Source organism: Phoca vitulina, unplaced genomic scaffold, assembly GCF_004348235.1.
Source record: "Phoca vitulina isolate PV1807 unplaced genomic scaffold, GSC_HSeal_1.0 scaffold4, whole genome shotgun sequence".
NCBI classification, from domain to species: Eukaryota; Metazoa; Chordata; class Mammalia; order Carnivora; family Phocidae; genus Phoca; species Phoca vitulina.
The window spans coordinates 76,687,371-76,705,006 of NW_022589707.1; the positions used below are offsets into that span (position 1 = coordinate 76,687,371).

Sequence of the window (17,636 nt, forward strand, 5' to 3'; positions counted from 1 at the left end):
CACTTTATCACTGCTTGCTTGATGACTTGAAAAATTGCTCTGAGTGGAAAATATCCATAAATTTTAAAAGCAGTCTTACACTGCTTTTAAACCACAAATAGTTCTCATTCTGTTTCTAAATAGCAAGATCACATTAAAACTCAAAAATAGATAACATTAATCACTATAATTCAAATAACCACTCTCTAGACCTGGCAGGGAACCTGGAGAGCTTAGTTCTTTTTTCCTATGAATTTCTGGCATAGCATGCTTGGGGGGTGGGGAGTTTGTTAACAGTGTTTAAAATTAGGGAAAGCCTTAGAGGAAAGTGACATTTGTTACCTTCCTGTCTTTTATCTGCCCACTCAGAAACCCATACTCAGCCTAGATTATGACTGGGGTGGGAATATCTTGGTGGGACTGTCCTGATTTTTATAGAAGGATATAACCAAGGACAGATAATAATTACTGAAATAGCAGTCATCCTTTGCATAACAATTTGACCCTTACAAACCCTGTCACCTGCATGATCTCATTTGTTATTTCCCATAGAACAATAAGTTGCTATTATTATTATTCCTCATTACTTGTGAAAAATGTGAGTCACAAAGGATTTAAGTTAGTTTTGAAAGTCACACAGCTAGGAAGTGATGAAGCTGGAAACTGGACCAAAGTCTTCTGACACCCTGTCCCATGTAATGTCAGCTACACCATGCAGCCTCCCAAACCTCCCAAAAATGTTGGATCAAAAGAATGGAGGTGGGCAGAAAAGTAGTCAATGTGTTAAAAAAAAATGTAAAGGACTAACCAAATAGGAAAAAATGAGGAAATGAGATGTACTAAAGAGGAAACCCAAATGGCCAATAAACATATGAAAAGATGCTCACCCTCACTAGCAATCTTGGAAATGCAAATTAAAACCATGATCACACCCATTAGATCGATGAAAATTAAGTCTGAGAATGCCAAGTATTATATTAGATAGGGAGCAATGAAAATTCTGATACACTAGAAATAGGGGTGTAAATCAATTTGACCTATTTTGTCAGCCATTTGCCATGACATAACAAAGTTGAAGAAGCACGTGGTCTCGGCCCAGCAATTCAATGCCAAGGTCCATACCTCAGAAAAACTCCACCATAAGTGCACAAGGGCCATGGAAAGAGATTATTAGCAGAATTATCTTTAGTAGCCAAAAATTCACAAGAACCCAAACATCCAATAACACAAGAATGGACAAATATTAATGAAGTAGTGATGTAGCCATCCAACAGATACTCTATTGCAATGAAAATTAGTGAACTAGAGGTAAAAGTATCAAATAGATAAATATCACAAATACATTTGGAAGGAAATTACAGAAGATTAATATGTATACCATTTACAATGATTTTAAAATGTGCAAAACCATATTTTGGGGGATATTATTATTTAGGGATTAAATTTTACTTAGGAACATTATTTACAGGTACCTGGATATGTCATAAAAGCATAAAGTGCATGTGAATAAAGCAGGACAGTGATTATGTTCGGAGAGGGCAATAAGTGGGAGGGAGGTGCCACCTGGAGGACCACAACTAATATGTTCAATGTTCTCATCATTGAGTTGGATGGTCATACACAGTATTTATTCTTCTCTCAACCTTGTAATGTGTAAAATAGATGATCCTAACTTTAAAAATAGAAGAGGGAGGAAGAGAAGAAAAGAGTTTGTCTGGATCAGATACTTCTCTGGGACTCTGGGATGACCAGACCAGTTGAAAATGATGCCGAAGAGTCCCCATTTGCCCTGGTCCAATGGCGAATCATAGTAGCAGAGAAAGGATGCTCATCCCAACTCAGCGCTAAGTCCTGCTCCAAAATCCCCACCATTACACCAACACCCTTTCTGATACACATAATTGAAGTGTGAAGTTCCATCTAACCAATCACGGAGTCTGTGACATTTTCTAGAATCACACTTAAGCTGAATCCCAGAAAATGTTTGTTTGACTTTTCTCTTTATATCTTTAGCACTTTCAAGCAGGTCTCTAGCATTTGGGAAGAGCAAGTGTTAACTGAGTCTATGTTGTTCAGAGTATTTTACTCAGGAATGTTTTATTCATAGAATTATTTATTTTAGAATGCATAAAGTGGAGTAACCATTTTATATCAGACACCTAAGAGAAGCTAGAGAAGTATTTAACTCTGAAAGTTCAACTCTGTTTTTACATTTTTGATGTTTGCAATTTTGATGGGCAAGGATGTCTCAGTATGAAATCCCTAGCCTTTTACACTACCCATTTCAGAATTATCCTGATAAATTAATACCTGCTGAGTTACTCATTTGACAGTCTGTGAAAACATGTCTTTTTATCCCTCATGTACTCCTCAGCGTAGTCAGGCACAATCTCAATTTACAAGCATAATTCTCAAATATTATGGTTTGTGAGAATAAAAATATCAACCCATAATAGGGCAGTTCTCTAAAAATAAAATTGTTATTCATACATAATTGAAATTTTTGAACAATTATCTCAAACAAGCGTGTTTTTTCTGTATCTTAAGGAAGAAATATTGCTTTTCAGAATTTTTATTTTATAATGAATAGTTAACATTCAGGGCATTTTTAATATCATAAAGTTAACATCTAACCAGTGGACATCTGTAACTCTATGATAATTCATTGGGGGGAGAAGACAAATGGCTTTTTTAAAAAGATCTACAGAAATATTAATTAATCTAAGATCAGAGGATGAGTCTATGGCAGCCTTCTATTGAAAGCCAAGGTCCCAAATCCCCTCCAACTTATTTTAGCAATAGTAATATTAATAGTGGTCCACACTTATTGGGCACTCACCATGTGTCAGGCACAATGCCAAACACTTCTCCCGCATTATCTTATTTAATCCTCACAACAACTTTACAAATGAGGAACTGTGCCTCAAAGCAGGTACGTCACTTGCCCAATATCATGTATCTGCTAAGGAGTAGAGTCAAGATCCGGACCCAGATCCCTGATCCCAGAACCAGTGCTCTCGACCTTTGCTTGTGTATACACAGAACCTTTGTAATTACATCTTGCTATATATGGAGAAAATAAATGGGCAAAATCTTTCCTCTTCCATAAAAAAGAAAAGTAGCAGTTGACTCCCAAAAAACCCATATACCGGGGCTTTCTTTTTCATCTAAAACTTATGACCACTACTTCTCAATAGTTTGAAATTCTATTAACTGAATTGCACTGAAGATGGAAATGAAGATGAAAAAGAAGCATAGAATGTGTGCTTCCTCAATGTACAAATGCTTCTAAACTTTTCTTTCTGAACACAAAGCTGTTTCTGAACTCCAAGAATAAACACATAGCATTTTTTTTTCATCATTTGATCGTTGTATTTGTTGGCAGACCTGTTGGTAACCTTGGGTCACCTACAGTGAATTTAAATATTCTTCTAATTGATTTTCTCACAGCTTACTGAGAAACAGAGTGCCTCTTTTACTAGTCTCATAAATAATTCCATTTCTCTATGTCAACTTTAATTGAACTTACCTCATGTTGTCAATCTCTTTCCTTTTTCCTCGCAGGTGATGTCATTGTCTATATTAATGAAGTTTGTGTCCTTGGACATACTCATGCAGATGTAGTCAAACTTTTCCAGTCTGTTCCTATTGGTCAGAGTGTCAACCTGGTGTTGTGTCGTGGCTACCCTTTGCCCTTCGATCCTGAAGATCCTGCTAACAGCATGGTGCCACCCCTTGCAATAATGGAGAGGCCACCTCCAGTGATGGTCAATGGAAGACATAACTATGAAACATATTTGGAATACATTTCTCGGACCTCACAGTCAGTTCCAGATATAACAGATCGGCCGCCTCATTCTTTGCACTCAATGCCAGCTGATGGTCAACTAGATGGCACGTATCCACCACCCGTCCATGACGACAATGTGTCTATGGCTTCATCTGGGGCCACCCAAGCTGAACTTATGACCTTAACCATTGTGAAAGGTGCCCAGGGCTTTGGCTTCACTATTGCTGACAGTCCTACAGGACAGCGGGTGAAACAAATACTTGACATTCAGGGATGCCCTGGCCTGTGTGAAGGCGACCTCATTGTTGAGATCAACCAGCAGAATGTACAGAACCTGAGCCATACAGAAGTAGTGGATATACTTAAGGACTGTCCCATTGGAAGTGAGACTTCTTTGATTATCCATCGAGGAGGTAAGATAAACACTACTCAGTAATAAAATATGCAGATAAAATAATAGGACCTTTACCATACTATCATAAAAATGGAAGTTTTCCTCGAGTTGAATGAAATCATACTTTAAAAAATAAAAGTCAAAGAATAGGAGAGAAAAACAAGAGTTAAAAAATAAAAGTCAAAGAATAGGAGAGAAAAACAAGAGTCCAGGAAGCGATGGGTTGTTTTTTTTTAATTTTGAGAATATATATTTTCTTCCTATTTTTTATTAAACACAATAAAAGTAGTCCTTTCTGTCTCACAAATGTATCTTAGTATGAACTTGGAGGGTAAAACCTGAATCCCCAAATATGAGTGGTTTATATTCCAAAAGTTCATTAATATTATCAGTTGTAGAGATCTCAAACTGGTTTCCCATTGACTTAATTAAGAAATCTGGTTCTTCCAATCGAGTCAATGCTCTGTACTGTGCTTAGGATTCTAGCTAGCAGGTGGAAGCTGGTTCAACCCAGTCCAAGGTCAAATATAGTCTTCATAATCCCCATCAGGACATTTGGGAACTGGTTGTCGCAGAAAAATCTTTTTCAAGTCATGAATTGGGATGCTTAGGAAACTTCTTCCACTACAAAGGTACTCCTCCAGCAATAATTACTCATGGTGCCTTCCATGACCTGGGCAGGAAGTTACAGAACAGGATTAGGGCTGAAGTTCTAAGCTGGGTGTTCTAGATGAACTATGGAAATCGGAGCAGTGAGGAAGGTGGTAGAACTCTGAGCCCTGGGGGTTTCCTCCCTTCTACCTTCTGGGGAAGGGAATGGGGCTAAGAGGAAGGCCCCTCCTTCATTCCTCTGCTACTTTGCTCTTAACTATCAGTGACACTAGAGAGAGAAAGGAGGGAAGGGCCACAGATTGGAAGGATACTTGAAAACAGAGTATAAAGGAAAAGGCTCAGGCTCAGTCCTGGTTTTTTGCTTACCAGTTCTGGGACTTGGGACACTTAAAGTCCAGGAGCCTCAGAAGCCTCGGCTGTTATATTGGGATGATAATACTCCCTAAGGTGGTGGTCATGGTTCTTCATATCGAATGGCCCACCATCGGTGTTCATGAAATGTGTGTTGAGAGTAAAGGAACGCTGAAGCTACAGCAAGGGTGGGGCAGAAGGAGCAGCTCTTCAAGGAACTCATGCGTGAAGAACACAGTGTGGCCAACATATGTGATTGTCTATTCAGAGCACTGAAAACAGCAGGAGAGCCCTGTTGGTTTGAAATGCAAAGGAAGGCAGTCAAAGCTTGAAAGAAGCACCTTTTATGATTTATTTGGCCCTCACTGCAGGTGTTTCCACTTCAAGGAAGTATTTACATTATTGATTCCTTGTGTGAAAATGGACATCAAATACTAGGCATTTTTTGAGCAACACTGTACAAAGTATTATGTTCCTATATTAAAAAGGGAAATTATGATAGCAGAAGTCTTAAATTTGACCTTCTTAAGGCGTTGTTACAAAATAGCACTTGAATCTTTGTAATTAAATATTGACAGTGTGTTTTAATTTCTCCCATTGCTTGTGTAAGATTAAAACAAATATTCTTAATTAAAGCCATATCTTCATAGCATGCAATTGAAAAGCAAATCTTTGTAACAGGTTCTTGATATTAAAAGGTATACTGAAAATTACTGTGCAGTATAGCCACTCTCTGATTCATAGAAACGAGTTTGTATACATATCCTATATAATGACTTTTTTTAAAAAGGCATGGCATATGGGGCGCCTGGGTGGCTAAGTGGTTGGGCGTCTGCCTTCGGCTCAGGTCGTGATCCCAGGGTCTTGGGATCAAGCCCCGTGTCGGGCTCCCTGCTCATGGGGGAGCCTGCTTCTCCCTCTCCCCTCTGCTCATGCTCTCTCTCTCAAATAAATAAATAAAATCTTTTAAAAAAATTTTTAAAATAAAAGGCATGGCATAGCAGGAAAAAGTATTTTGAAATCACCTATGTATATATAAACGCCCGCTATCAGCTAGACCACCCTATTCTTGCTCTTTTTTTTCCCCCTCTATTTTTCCCACCTCTCCTTTAATCCTCCAGGATGTTACATTTTGTTTGCATTTTGCTTGTGTTTGGGGGTAAGGAATTGGTTTTTATTTTGTGGCTAGTGTAGACCTGCAGAATGTAGTACCCTGTAATAAAGTACTTCTAGTCAAAAACCTCTTGTGTTTCCCCAGATTCCCACAATTTGCACTCATCTCTCTGAAATTATAAGGAACTAATACCATGTTTTTGTGATGAAATTTTTTGTAATTGTTTTGGCTTTTATAGATTCTTTCCATTTTCATATAAATTTTGGAGTCATCTTTTGCTTTCTCTTATTATAGGCTACTCAAAATTGCTCATAGCCTCATTCAGATATGTCCAGACCTTCAAGAGCAGAGTCATAGGCCTGGGTCCTTCTATCAGAATTGTGGTTCTTTGTTTTAATTATTTACTAGGATTTTTAATTTTTAAAGCAATACTATACATGGTTTAATTTTTTTAAACAGTGTCAGAAGGTATACAATGGAAAAATAATTCTCTTTCCTGTCCCAGACTTTCAGTCCTTTTTTCAGAGGCAAACATGTTTTTTGAATATATACTCCCAGAAATATTGTGGTCTTAACTAGCACATGCATGAATATACGTAGTATGTTTACTATAAATGATATGATATTATACATACATATGTCTTACTCTAAATATCTTGGTTATTAGGGTATATTTCATTTTTAACACACACCATTTTGGAGTAATTTACATAACATAAAATTCACCCACTTAAAATTTATACATAAATAAGTTTCACTAAAATGATACTTTTGTGTAACAGTCACCATAATCCTTAGAACATCCATCATCTCAAGTTCCCTCGGCCCCAGAAAATCACTATTATGCTTTCTGCATAGTTTTGCCTTTCTGGAAATTTTTTATAAATGGAATCATACAGGAGCACCTGGGCGGCACAGTAGGTTAAGCGCTGGACTACTGGCTTCTGCTCAGGTGGTGACCTCATCATGGTCGTGAGATCAACTCTGCATTGGGCTCCGTGCTCAACTCGGAGTCTGCTTGAGATTCTCTCTCTCCCTCTGCCCCTCCCGCTTGTGCTCTCTCTCTCTCTAAAATAAATACATCTTTAACTAAGTCAATCAATCGATCAGTCACTCAATGGAATCATACAATATATAGTCTTTTACATAACAGAATGCTCCTGTGATTCACCCATGCTGGTGCATGTGTGAGTAGTTTATTTCTTTTTATCACTGAGTAGTTAGTATTCCATTGTATGGATCTACCACTTTTTAAAATCCATTCACAAATGGATGGACATTAGCGTTGTTTTCAGGTTTTGACATTCATAAATAATGTTGCTGTGAACACTTAGATGTAAATGTTTGTATGTGTGTATGTTTTCATTTTTCTTGATGAGATACCTAGGAGTGATACTGCTGGGTTATATGACAAATACATATATAAATTGTTAAGAAATTGCCAGAATGTTTTCCAAAATGACTATACCATTTTACATTCCCCACTAGTAATGTATGAAGTTTCCAGTTTCTGCCCATTGTTGCCCTTAGTTGGTATAGTCAGTCTTTTTGATTACAATCATTCTAGTGTCTGTATAATGATACCTTTTTTGTAATTTTAATTTACATTTCTCAATTTTTTTATGTGTTTACAACATTCTGATGTGTTTATTAGCATTCATATATCTTCTTTGATGGCATGACTACTCAATATTTTGCCCATCTGAATATTTATTGGGCTATTTATCTTCTTATTACATTGTAAAAGTTCTTTATGTATTCTGATTACATGTTTTTCATAAGATATATGGTTTGCAAATATTTTCTCCCGTCTGTGGCTTGTCTTTTCATTTTCTTAATGGTTCCTTTTGAAGCACGGAAGATTTTAATTTTGATGAAGTCCAATTTATCAGTGTTTTCTTATGTGGATTATTATTTTGGTGTTTTATCTATGAAATCTCTGCCTGACCCGAGGTCACAAACTTTTTCTTGCTTTCTTTTAGAAGTTGTATAATTTTAGCTCCTGCATTTAGATCTATATTTTAAGGTCTGTGGATAGTGTGAGGTAAGGGTCTAATGCATTTTGTTGTATATGGAATTTAATTGTTCTAGAACCATTTGTTGAAAAAAAACTATCCTTTCCTCTTGGATTGCCTTGTGGTACTTCAATATTTTATTAAACTAGCATGAATGTGAGGGTTTATTTCTAGACTCTATTCTGTTCCAGTGATCTATATGTTCATCCTTATGATAATGCCATACTTTTTAGATTACTTTAGCTTTATATCAAGTCTTGAAATCAGGTAGTGTGAATCCTCTAACTTTTGTCTCCTTTTTCACAATTATCTTGGCTATTCTAGATTCTTTCCACTTTCATATAAATTTTGGGATCATCCTTTTTATTTTACTTATCTTAAATAAAGGACTGTGGAGATTATGGTGTTGCTCCAAATATGTAGAACAATTTGTGAAGAATTTCCAAGCTAACACTGAATCTCTTGATTCATAAATATGGTATATCTCTTCATTTATTTAATCTCCTTTAATTCCTTTCAGCAGTGGTTTGTAGTTTTCAATGCACAGATCTTACACTTCTTCTGTTACACTTATTCCTAGCTATTTTATTGTTTTTGACATTATTGGGAATGGAATTATTTTCTTAATGTCATTTTCAGATTGTCATTTGCTAATGCATAGAAATACATTTGATCTTGTTTTGGATCTCATACATTGCAACCCTGTTATACTCACTTACTTCTGGGTTTTTTTATAAATTTCATAAGATTGTCTACATAGATTATTATGTTGTCTGATGGTACAGTTTTATTTCCTCTCTTCCAATTTGTATGCCTTTGATTTCTTTACCTTGCCTTATAACACTAACTAGAAACTCAACTATGATGTTTCATGGAAGTGATTATGAGCAGACATCCTTGACTCATTGTCAGTTTCAGGGGGAAAGCATTAATCTTTCACCATTAAGTATGATTTTAGGTGTAGGCTTTTTATATGCCCTTTATCAGGTTGAGAAAGTTCCCATCGATTCTTACTATGTTCAGAATTTTAATAATCAATGTATCTTGGCTTTGAACAAAAGTTTGTGGTTTTTTTTTTTTTCCTGAAACTATTGAGATGATCATGTGGTTGTTTTTTTGTTTTGTTTTGTTTTGTTTTTTTACCTTTTATTAATACAGTGTTGGGAAGCCTGGGTGGCTCAGTCAGTTAAGTGTCTGCCTTCGGCTCAGGTCATGATCCCAGGGTCCTGGGATGGAGTCCTGAGTTAGGCTCCTTGCTCCGCAGGGAACCTGCTTCTTCCTCTGCCTGCCTCTCCCTCTGCCTGCTGCCCCCCACCTGCTTGTGCTCTCTCTCTCTCTCTCTTTCTGACAAATGAATAAATAAAATCTTAAAAAAAAAATAGTGTTAAACATTACATAATTTTTAAAATTTTTTACAGGGAAGGGGCGTAGGAAGAGGGAGAGAGAGAGAGAATCTTCAAGCAGATTCCACACTGAGTGTGGAGCCCATGCAGGGCTCAATCTCACCACCCTGAGATCATGAGCCGAAATTAAGAGTTGACACCTAACTGACTGAACCACCCAGGCGCCCCTACATGATTTTTAGATGTTGAACTAATTTTTGCATTCTGATACAACCCCATTTGTGTATAATTCTTTTTGTATGTTGCAGACTTTGTTTGTTTATATTTTATTAAGAATTTTTGAACCTACTTGGGGAGAGATTTTCTTTAGTTTTCTTTTCACGTAATGTCATTGTCTGGCTTTTGTGTCGGGATAATCTTGGCCTGATAACATAAGTGGCAAAGTGTTCCTTCTCTTTTTTCTGAAAGAGTTTGTATGGGGCGGATATTAATTCTTCCATAAAAGCTTGATAGAATTCACCAGTGAAGCCATCTGGGCTGGATTTTTATCTGTAGAAAGATTTTTGTTTACTGATTAAATTCATTTTCTTGATTTAGGCCTATTCCAATTTTCCAATTTTCTTCAATCAGTTTTTGGTAATTTATTTATTTCTATAAATTTTTACAGTTCATCTAAGTTGTCAAATTTGTTAGCATAAAGTTTTTAACAAAATTTCCTAAAATTGTTTCCTAAGAACCAGCTTTTAGATTCATTGTTTTTCTGTTTTCTATTTCAATGTGTTCCACTCTGATCTACTTGCTTCGTGATTGGTTTACTTTGCCTTTCTGTCTTCAAGCTTAGATTAATGATTCTACTCCTCTCTTTCTAATAAAAGCATTAAAGCTGTAAATTTCACTGTAAGCACTTCTTTAGCTTAATTTCATAAATTTTGATATGCTGTTTTCTTTTTCATCCAGTTCCAGGTATTTTTTTTTATTTCTCTTATGATTTGTTTTTTAATGCATAAGTTACTCAGAAATGTGTTATTTTTCAAACATTTAGGATTTCCCAATTCTTTCCTGTGAATTTCTAATAATTTTTCCTTGGAGAAAAATATGTTTTGTATTATTTCAGCCCTTTTCAGTGTGTTGAGACTTGTATCATGGCCTAGTTCCTTGCTTTTTTTAACTTAGAAATTTATCTTAGAGCAGTTAACATATTAGTTCAAAAATATATCTCATTATTTTTAATAGCATATTTAATTGGATACCCAATAATGGGTATTTTGGTTACTTTTAGTCTTTTTCTATTGTAAAAAAAATTCATGTGTCTTTGCACATCTATCTCTGCACAAGAGGGTAGATTTATTCTTTCTTTCAACAAATATTTCTTGAATGTCTAATATGTACTGGGCACTTTTTTGGCACTGGAGATAAAGCAAAAAACAAAACCAACCACATTCTTTTACTCATGGAGTTAACATTCCATTGGAGGGAGACAAATGAAAACTAAATGCCACATAAATATGCTTTTTGTTTACTTATTGCGTATCTCCTATCCCCCTAGAGTATTATTCCTAAATATTAATTTTATAACCAGTTACTTTACTAAGTTATCTTAACTGTTTCTCATATATCTTTCAGTTCATTTCATGGGATTCGGAAGCATACAGTCCACGACCTACAAATAACAATCATTTTGCTTTCTCCTTTCCTATTTGCATACCTCTGATTTGTCTTATTTAATACATTTGACTGTTACTTCATGAATACTGTTGATTAATAGTGGGAATTATGGAAATTTCTATCTTATTCCTGGCTTGAATGGAAGCTGTCTCATTTTACACAGTTAACACAATGCTGGCTTTTTATTTGAGATGAATATTTACCATGTTAAGGAAATACCCCTCAATTCCCATTTCATTAAGAATCTTTTATCAAAAATGTATAGTGAATTTCATCAAAAACGACAAAAGGCAATTACAGAGATGATCAGTATTCTCCCCTTTGATTTAACACTTGGTGAATTGAATTAAGAGATGTATTAGTATTGAACTATCCTTTCATTCCTGGAGTAAACTATATTATATTTATAATGTGCTGCTAGATTCTACTTCTTTATACATAACTTTGCACCAACATTCATATATGAGATTGGTCTGAAGTTTTCTTTTTTGGGTTTTGTTTTGTTTTGGCTTGGCTTGTTCTTTACTGTTAAAGTTTGCTATCAAAATGATGCTGGTGTCATAAAAGCAATCAATAACTGTACTTCTCTCTCTCCTCTAAAACAATTTAAGTAACATTGATTTTATCTATTTTTTGAAGATATAATACACCTTTGAAATGATCAGGTTCCAGGGGGTTGGCTTTGTGTTTGGTCTGGTTTGGTGAAGGAGAGTGATACCTTTTACAACTTTCTCAAATTCTTCCATAGTAATTAATCCTAGAGTTTCTATCTTGGCTAGACTCAGTTTTTATCATTTATATTATCCTACAAATTTGTCTCTTTTATTCATTTTTTTAAATGTGTTTAAATGGAATTGAATCGGGTATTTTCTAATGTTGTCTTCTATTGGCCACATTACCTAAGAGTATTTCAATTATTCTCATTTCTTATTGGTGTTATTTTCTTGATGAGTTTGGCTAACACTTTTTCTATATTAATCGCTCAAGAAACATATAGTTTATGTATAAATAATTTGTGGGCTGGGGGCGCCTGGGTGGCTCAGTTGGTTAAGCGACTGCCTTCGGCTCAGGTCATGATCCTGGAGTCCCTGGATCGAGTCCCGCATGGGGCTCCCTGCTCTGCAGGGAGTCTGCTCCTCCCTCTGACCCTCCCCCCTCTCATGTGCTCTCTCTCTCATTCTCTCTCTCTCAAATAAATAAATAAAATCTTTAAAAAAAAAAAAATAATTTGTGGGCTGATGCTCAACCTAGTAGTTATAGGGAATCATTATACTTTCTACCCAAGGAGGCTGTTATTTGATGTATGGAATAAAGGAACTCCAGAGTGATTACTTAATCAATCCTTGTCATGTATTGTCCTCTTATTTATATTAAAATGCACAAAGTCCCCTACTTAATTTGTGAACCTCCCATAAATTGCACCCAATCAGTATTTGAAAAATTTCCTTCCTATCTCTGGAAAACATGATCCCAAGGGTTTTCACTAGATCAGAATATTCTCTTCATATGCTGATAATGTAATAATTAACTAGTATCAGTAATATACATCTTTTCTTTCTTTTACATTCAAGCAGAATTCAGAATATTTGAGAGGCAGCATATACTATATCAGAGCTGTGTTTGAGGGCAAAGCATAAAAATTAGGGACATAATTGTGTCTATGTAGAGAATTCTTCCTTTAAATTTTCAAAAACCATATTATCAGACAAAAACATTCTATCACAAGTTTTAAACTGCACAGAGAAAATAGTAAAAGCAAAACTGTAAGAAGAATTGATATTTTTAATGTTGCTAACATTTTTTTCTTTTTTTTGTTGTTTGAAATAGTTTTTTTCTCCTATCTGATTTTTTTGTTTTTTTGTTTTTGTTTTTTTATTATGTTATGTTAGTCACCATTCAGTACTTCATTAGTTTTTGATGTAGTGTTCCATGATTCATTGTTTGTGTATAACTGTGGAAAGAGCTGAGGTGCCCTTCAACAGATGAATGGATAAAGAAGATGTCGTCCATATATACAATGTAATATTACTCAGCTAACATTTTTTTCTAAATTTTTTTTGTTTATGAAGTTTCAAATTCACATGAAGTTGTGACTATAGTACGCAGAACACCATATACCATTTACCCACATTGCTGGTAACATTTTGCCCCATTTGCTTAATAACGTGTGTTTGTGTGTGTGTGTGTTTCTGGACCACTTAAGACTAAGTTGTGTATGTCATAGCTTTTTATACCAAATATTTTAATACTTATTTCATGTCACTACTTATTTGGAGAAACGTATAAGCAGCTAGTTAGTTAAAGTTATAAAAGATACAATTTTAAAACTACCATTACCACCACCACCACCACCATAACAAAAGACTTTAGAAATTACTAAAAGAGCGTCAATACTCACCAGTAATAAGGATATGTTATAGGACTCTTTTTGGAAGAGAAAAGGCATGGGTTATTTGAGAAGAGTGCTATCCAGAGAGATAAAGCAAAAATCAAAGTGGATATCCCACAGTCAATGTTATGTAATCCAACTCTCCACTTGATGTCAGCAGAAAAGAGCGTGTATGACACAGCAAACCAAGTAATAAATCCACACCATGAGGTGAGAACAACCATGGCATGCTGGCTGCTGTATTAACAAACATGTCCTGAAGTTCCAAATAAAAATCTATTTCTCATTCATATGATTTCCAATGCATGTTTTCCTGGATAGCAGATTTCCTGGGCAACTCTTCTACACACAGTGGTTCAGGGAACTAGGCTTCTTCTCTCTGGTGGATCTCCATGCCCTAAGGCCTTGAAGTCCCCCACTGGGTTCTCTCTAACCAGCTGATATACATCACTTCCTCCAATATTCCATTGACCAGAACCCAGCTCTAGATCCCATTAACCATAAAAGACTAGGAAATATGGTATCCCTGTATGCCCAGAAATAAGGGACTGGTTTGAGGTTACGCATGAAGTAGCCATTCTGCTTTTGATATTTCTTGTATGCTCTCTGCACCTTGACCTGCATATCAGGGACATATAACTATGAATTATGTGAAACAGAGATGAAATATTTTTTGTAACATGATATTGTAATATGAGTCATTGTAGGCTTTTGAGGTACACTCAAGCCAGTGGTGTATGTTTTTAAATTCACAAGTTCTCTTCACATTTTCTTTCTCAACCCAACTTTCATGGATAAAGAAACTTAGACTCAAGGTTCAGTAATTGGCCCAAGTTTATTGAATGTGTATCTCGGCAGGGAGATGGACAATTTATGTCCTCAAATATAAGAAGTGTGGATAATTATCAGTGAAAAGGATGGAAAATGCCATGGATCTCACGAGATGTACACCAAACAGGGAAATTATTGCACAGATGATCCATAGGGTGAGAGAGACAGGATGCTAGGAATACTTGTAGAGTTGTTATATTACTTAGAAGTAGCAGAAACAGAACTCAAATCTCTATCTTCTGACTCAATATTAGAATTCCCCAATTTTATGAAAAGGAAGTTTTGATGGGTTTTGCTTGGATATGTAGGGTTTATTCATCCATGTGTTTATTCACTTCATAAGTATTTGTTGAGGACCTGCTGTGTGCTCATCTCTGGTTTATGTGCTGGAAATATGTCAGGAGTCAGAACAAAGTTCCTGCCTCAAGAAGCTTACCTCCTAGGGGGAAATTAGGTAATAAACAAAGAAATACGTGTTAGAGATAAGAATGAAGAAAAACTGAGAAACAGGGTTAAAGGAAAGGAGTATGATGAGCAAAGGAGACCATTCTCTTTTAGAAAGAGTAGTCAGGGAAAGTCATCTGTGAGAAGATGAGTGATGGAGCTAGCCGCATGGATGTCCAGGGACAAGCATCTCAAGCAGGGGGAAGGCCCTGAGGCAGGACTGTGCTTGATGTAGACAAGCAACAAGAAGGAAGCTCGTGGGGCTGAGACAGAGCGGGGAAGAGATGGAATGGCAGATGAGGTCAGAGAGATGAGGTTAAGCATCTGCCTTCGGCTCTGGTCATGGTCTCGAGGTCCTGGGATTGAGTCCCACATGGGGCTCCCTGCTCAGCTTCTCCCTCTCCCTCTGCTGCTGCTCTCTTTCTCTCTGTCAAATAAATAAATAAAATCTTTAAAGAAAAGAAAAGAAACTATCAGTAGGCAAAGATGGAAACAGGCTTACTTATCTTACTTTCTACCAGTGAACTCATGTCAGATCAACTTCTTATCACCAAAAGAACTAACATCCCTATTTGTTCTCATGTCTAAGTTAGTGAAATGTTGTCCTGTGGTAGGTTCCAAAAGGAGGAGCTATTATACATAATATTTTAGACCTCATTCCAGGGCTTATAGGGGGAGGAGAGGAAGCCATCCATTATATCCAAGAGATTCTTGGAGACAAGTGACTTCTTCAGGTCTTTTATCATAAAGTTTATGTACCATAAAAATAAAAATCTTAAAACTGCAGACTCTCCTTAACCCAGAAGGTACCTCACTCCACCCCAACCCGCACCACACACATCAGTTAAATAGTTGCGTTAATGTATCAGTTTCTTTTTTAACTGAAAGATGTATCTGTTAGCCATTTCTAAATATAAGGGGAAGAGTGGACAGAAGTGTCTTTTAGATGGTAAATCCAGTCTGCACGTGATAAGATATAACTGTTAGTTATTGATTTCGTATTTACTTTTTATTTACCCCATTTACTAATTTGAGGACACTTAAGTGCAAAACAAAAAAGGGCATGTTAAGACTTACACTCCCATAGTCCTCAATATAAATGTAAATAATTGCTGTAAGTGGATATATACAGAAATGCCAATTAAGAGAAACTGCTGGTTCTTTAAATGCTAGCCAATTGCCCTCAAAAGCAAGGACTGTGTCTTATTTGTCATTTTTCCTCAGAGCTTGGCATGTACACTTGTTATATTATTTTATTGTTATAACATTAAGAAGAGAAGGATAGTGACAAAACAAAAATCAGGAAGATGCACATGTGAGTCACATAATGCAGCTGAGTGTACAAAAATGGACAAAACTATTTTTCTACTGATTTTTTTCTGTCTGGGCTTTTAAAGTAACCTTGGCATCTCTCCTTTCACTTTGGTCATGTACCAAATTTTGCCTAACTTGTCTCTCTTCTTCTTCTCTATTTATTTCACAAATGTCCCAGGTGCTGTTCTAAATACAGGGATATCCAGTGAACAAAATAAATCCTTGTTCTTGTGGAGCTTACTTTAAATGTAATGGGTAATAATAGATTGATCCTGTAAATTAATCCATCAACTGTGCCAGTTATTTGACTGTAATACCTGCCATACAATGTCTGCACTCACAAAAAGCATATAGGCTTACTGGCATGAGATGATGAATGACTCATTTAACTAGAATCAGCATACAGGTTTACAGTATGATGTGAGCTCCTAATTCACATGGCTAGTTTGAGTGTGTCGCTTAGGTCCTCTGGCCACCAGCTCCCCATTTGCAGATTGAAAATCACTGTAATGTTCATACCTCTCAAAAACTCTATACAGTTCTCAATGTTCCTGAATCATGGGCTTATTTGCATTCATTACATTATATACATTCATTAGTTGGGGACCCCAGGAGTAAGGAGTTGTAAAGAATACTTTGCTTTTCATGTATTAACCTATAAACATATTCCCTTCACCCTTCTAATCCACAGTGGTAATTTCCTTGAGCTCACAGCCCAGAAGTTTACTAACCTGATACAAATTTGACAGTAGCAAAATCAAGAGATTTCAGAGGGAAGAAGGAAAAAGCAATAATGATTATTAGCCAACAATTCTGAGGTGACAAGAAGATGATCAAATTTACTATTACATAAAATATGTTCAATCAGTTCATGCAAATTATTTGTTTATATGGAGGGAGAGAATCTTAGTGTCTTTTCATTGAAACTTTTCGAAAACATTATAAACTCAAATCTAAAAATGACTGGTATACAGTAAATTTACCAAGTAAGTTTCAAATTCCCCTGGTTCTATAAATCTTAAAACTTTAGTAGTCCCCCCCAAAAAACAAAACCACATTCCTCACTATCTGCCACTATGGTGTAATAAATTATATTTAGGAAATCATGCCAGTCATATAAAAAATGTGCCCCCAACTTGCCAATTGCTTATGCATAAAAGCAGAAAGTTAAATGGACTGAGTGCAGTTAAAGTTATGTGCAAGAGAATTCCAGATAGTAAACTTAGAAAACCTTGCCACAAAGACTATTGAATCACAGCACCTACATGTAGGCTCTTACTTGTGAAATAAATGAATAAAATCATCTACAGCATTATCTTGCTATAAAATACAAAGTCATGTTCATTTTTTCATATTGCAGAATATGAAACTGTAGACTTATAATGAATATAAATT

At 35.9% G+C, this 17,636-nt stretch overlaps 1 protein-coding gene across 3 annotated transcripts in view; it reads left to right on the forward strand.

Annotated features, from left to right (window-relative positions):
* Window positions 1-17,636, forward strand: part of MAGI2 (membrane associated guanylate kinase, WW and PDZ domain containing 2) — a 1,320,571-nt gene that overhangs the window by 1,097,636 nt on the left and 205,299 nt on the right. For all 3 annotated transcript variants that reach the window (XM_032401138.1, XM_032401137.1, XM_032401139.1), the window contains exon 10: window positions 3,544-4,182. In XM_032401138.1, coding sequence (XP_032257029.1) covers window positions 3,544-4,182 — 639 coding nt within the window. The remainder of the gene's footprint in view (window positions 1-3,543; window positions 4,183-17,636) is intronic.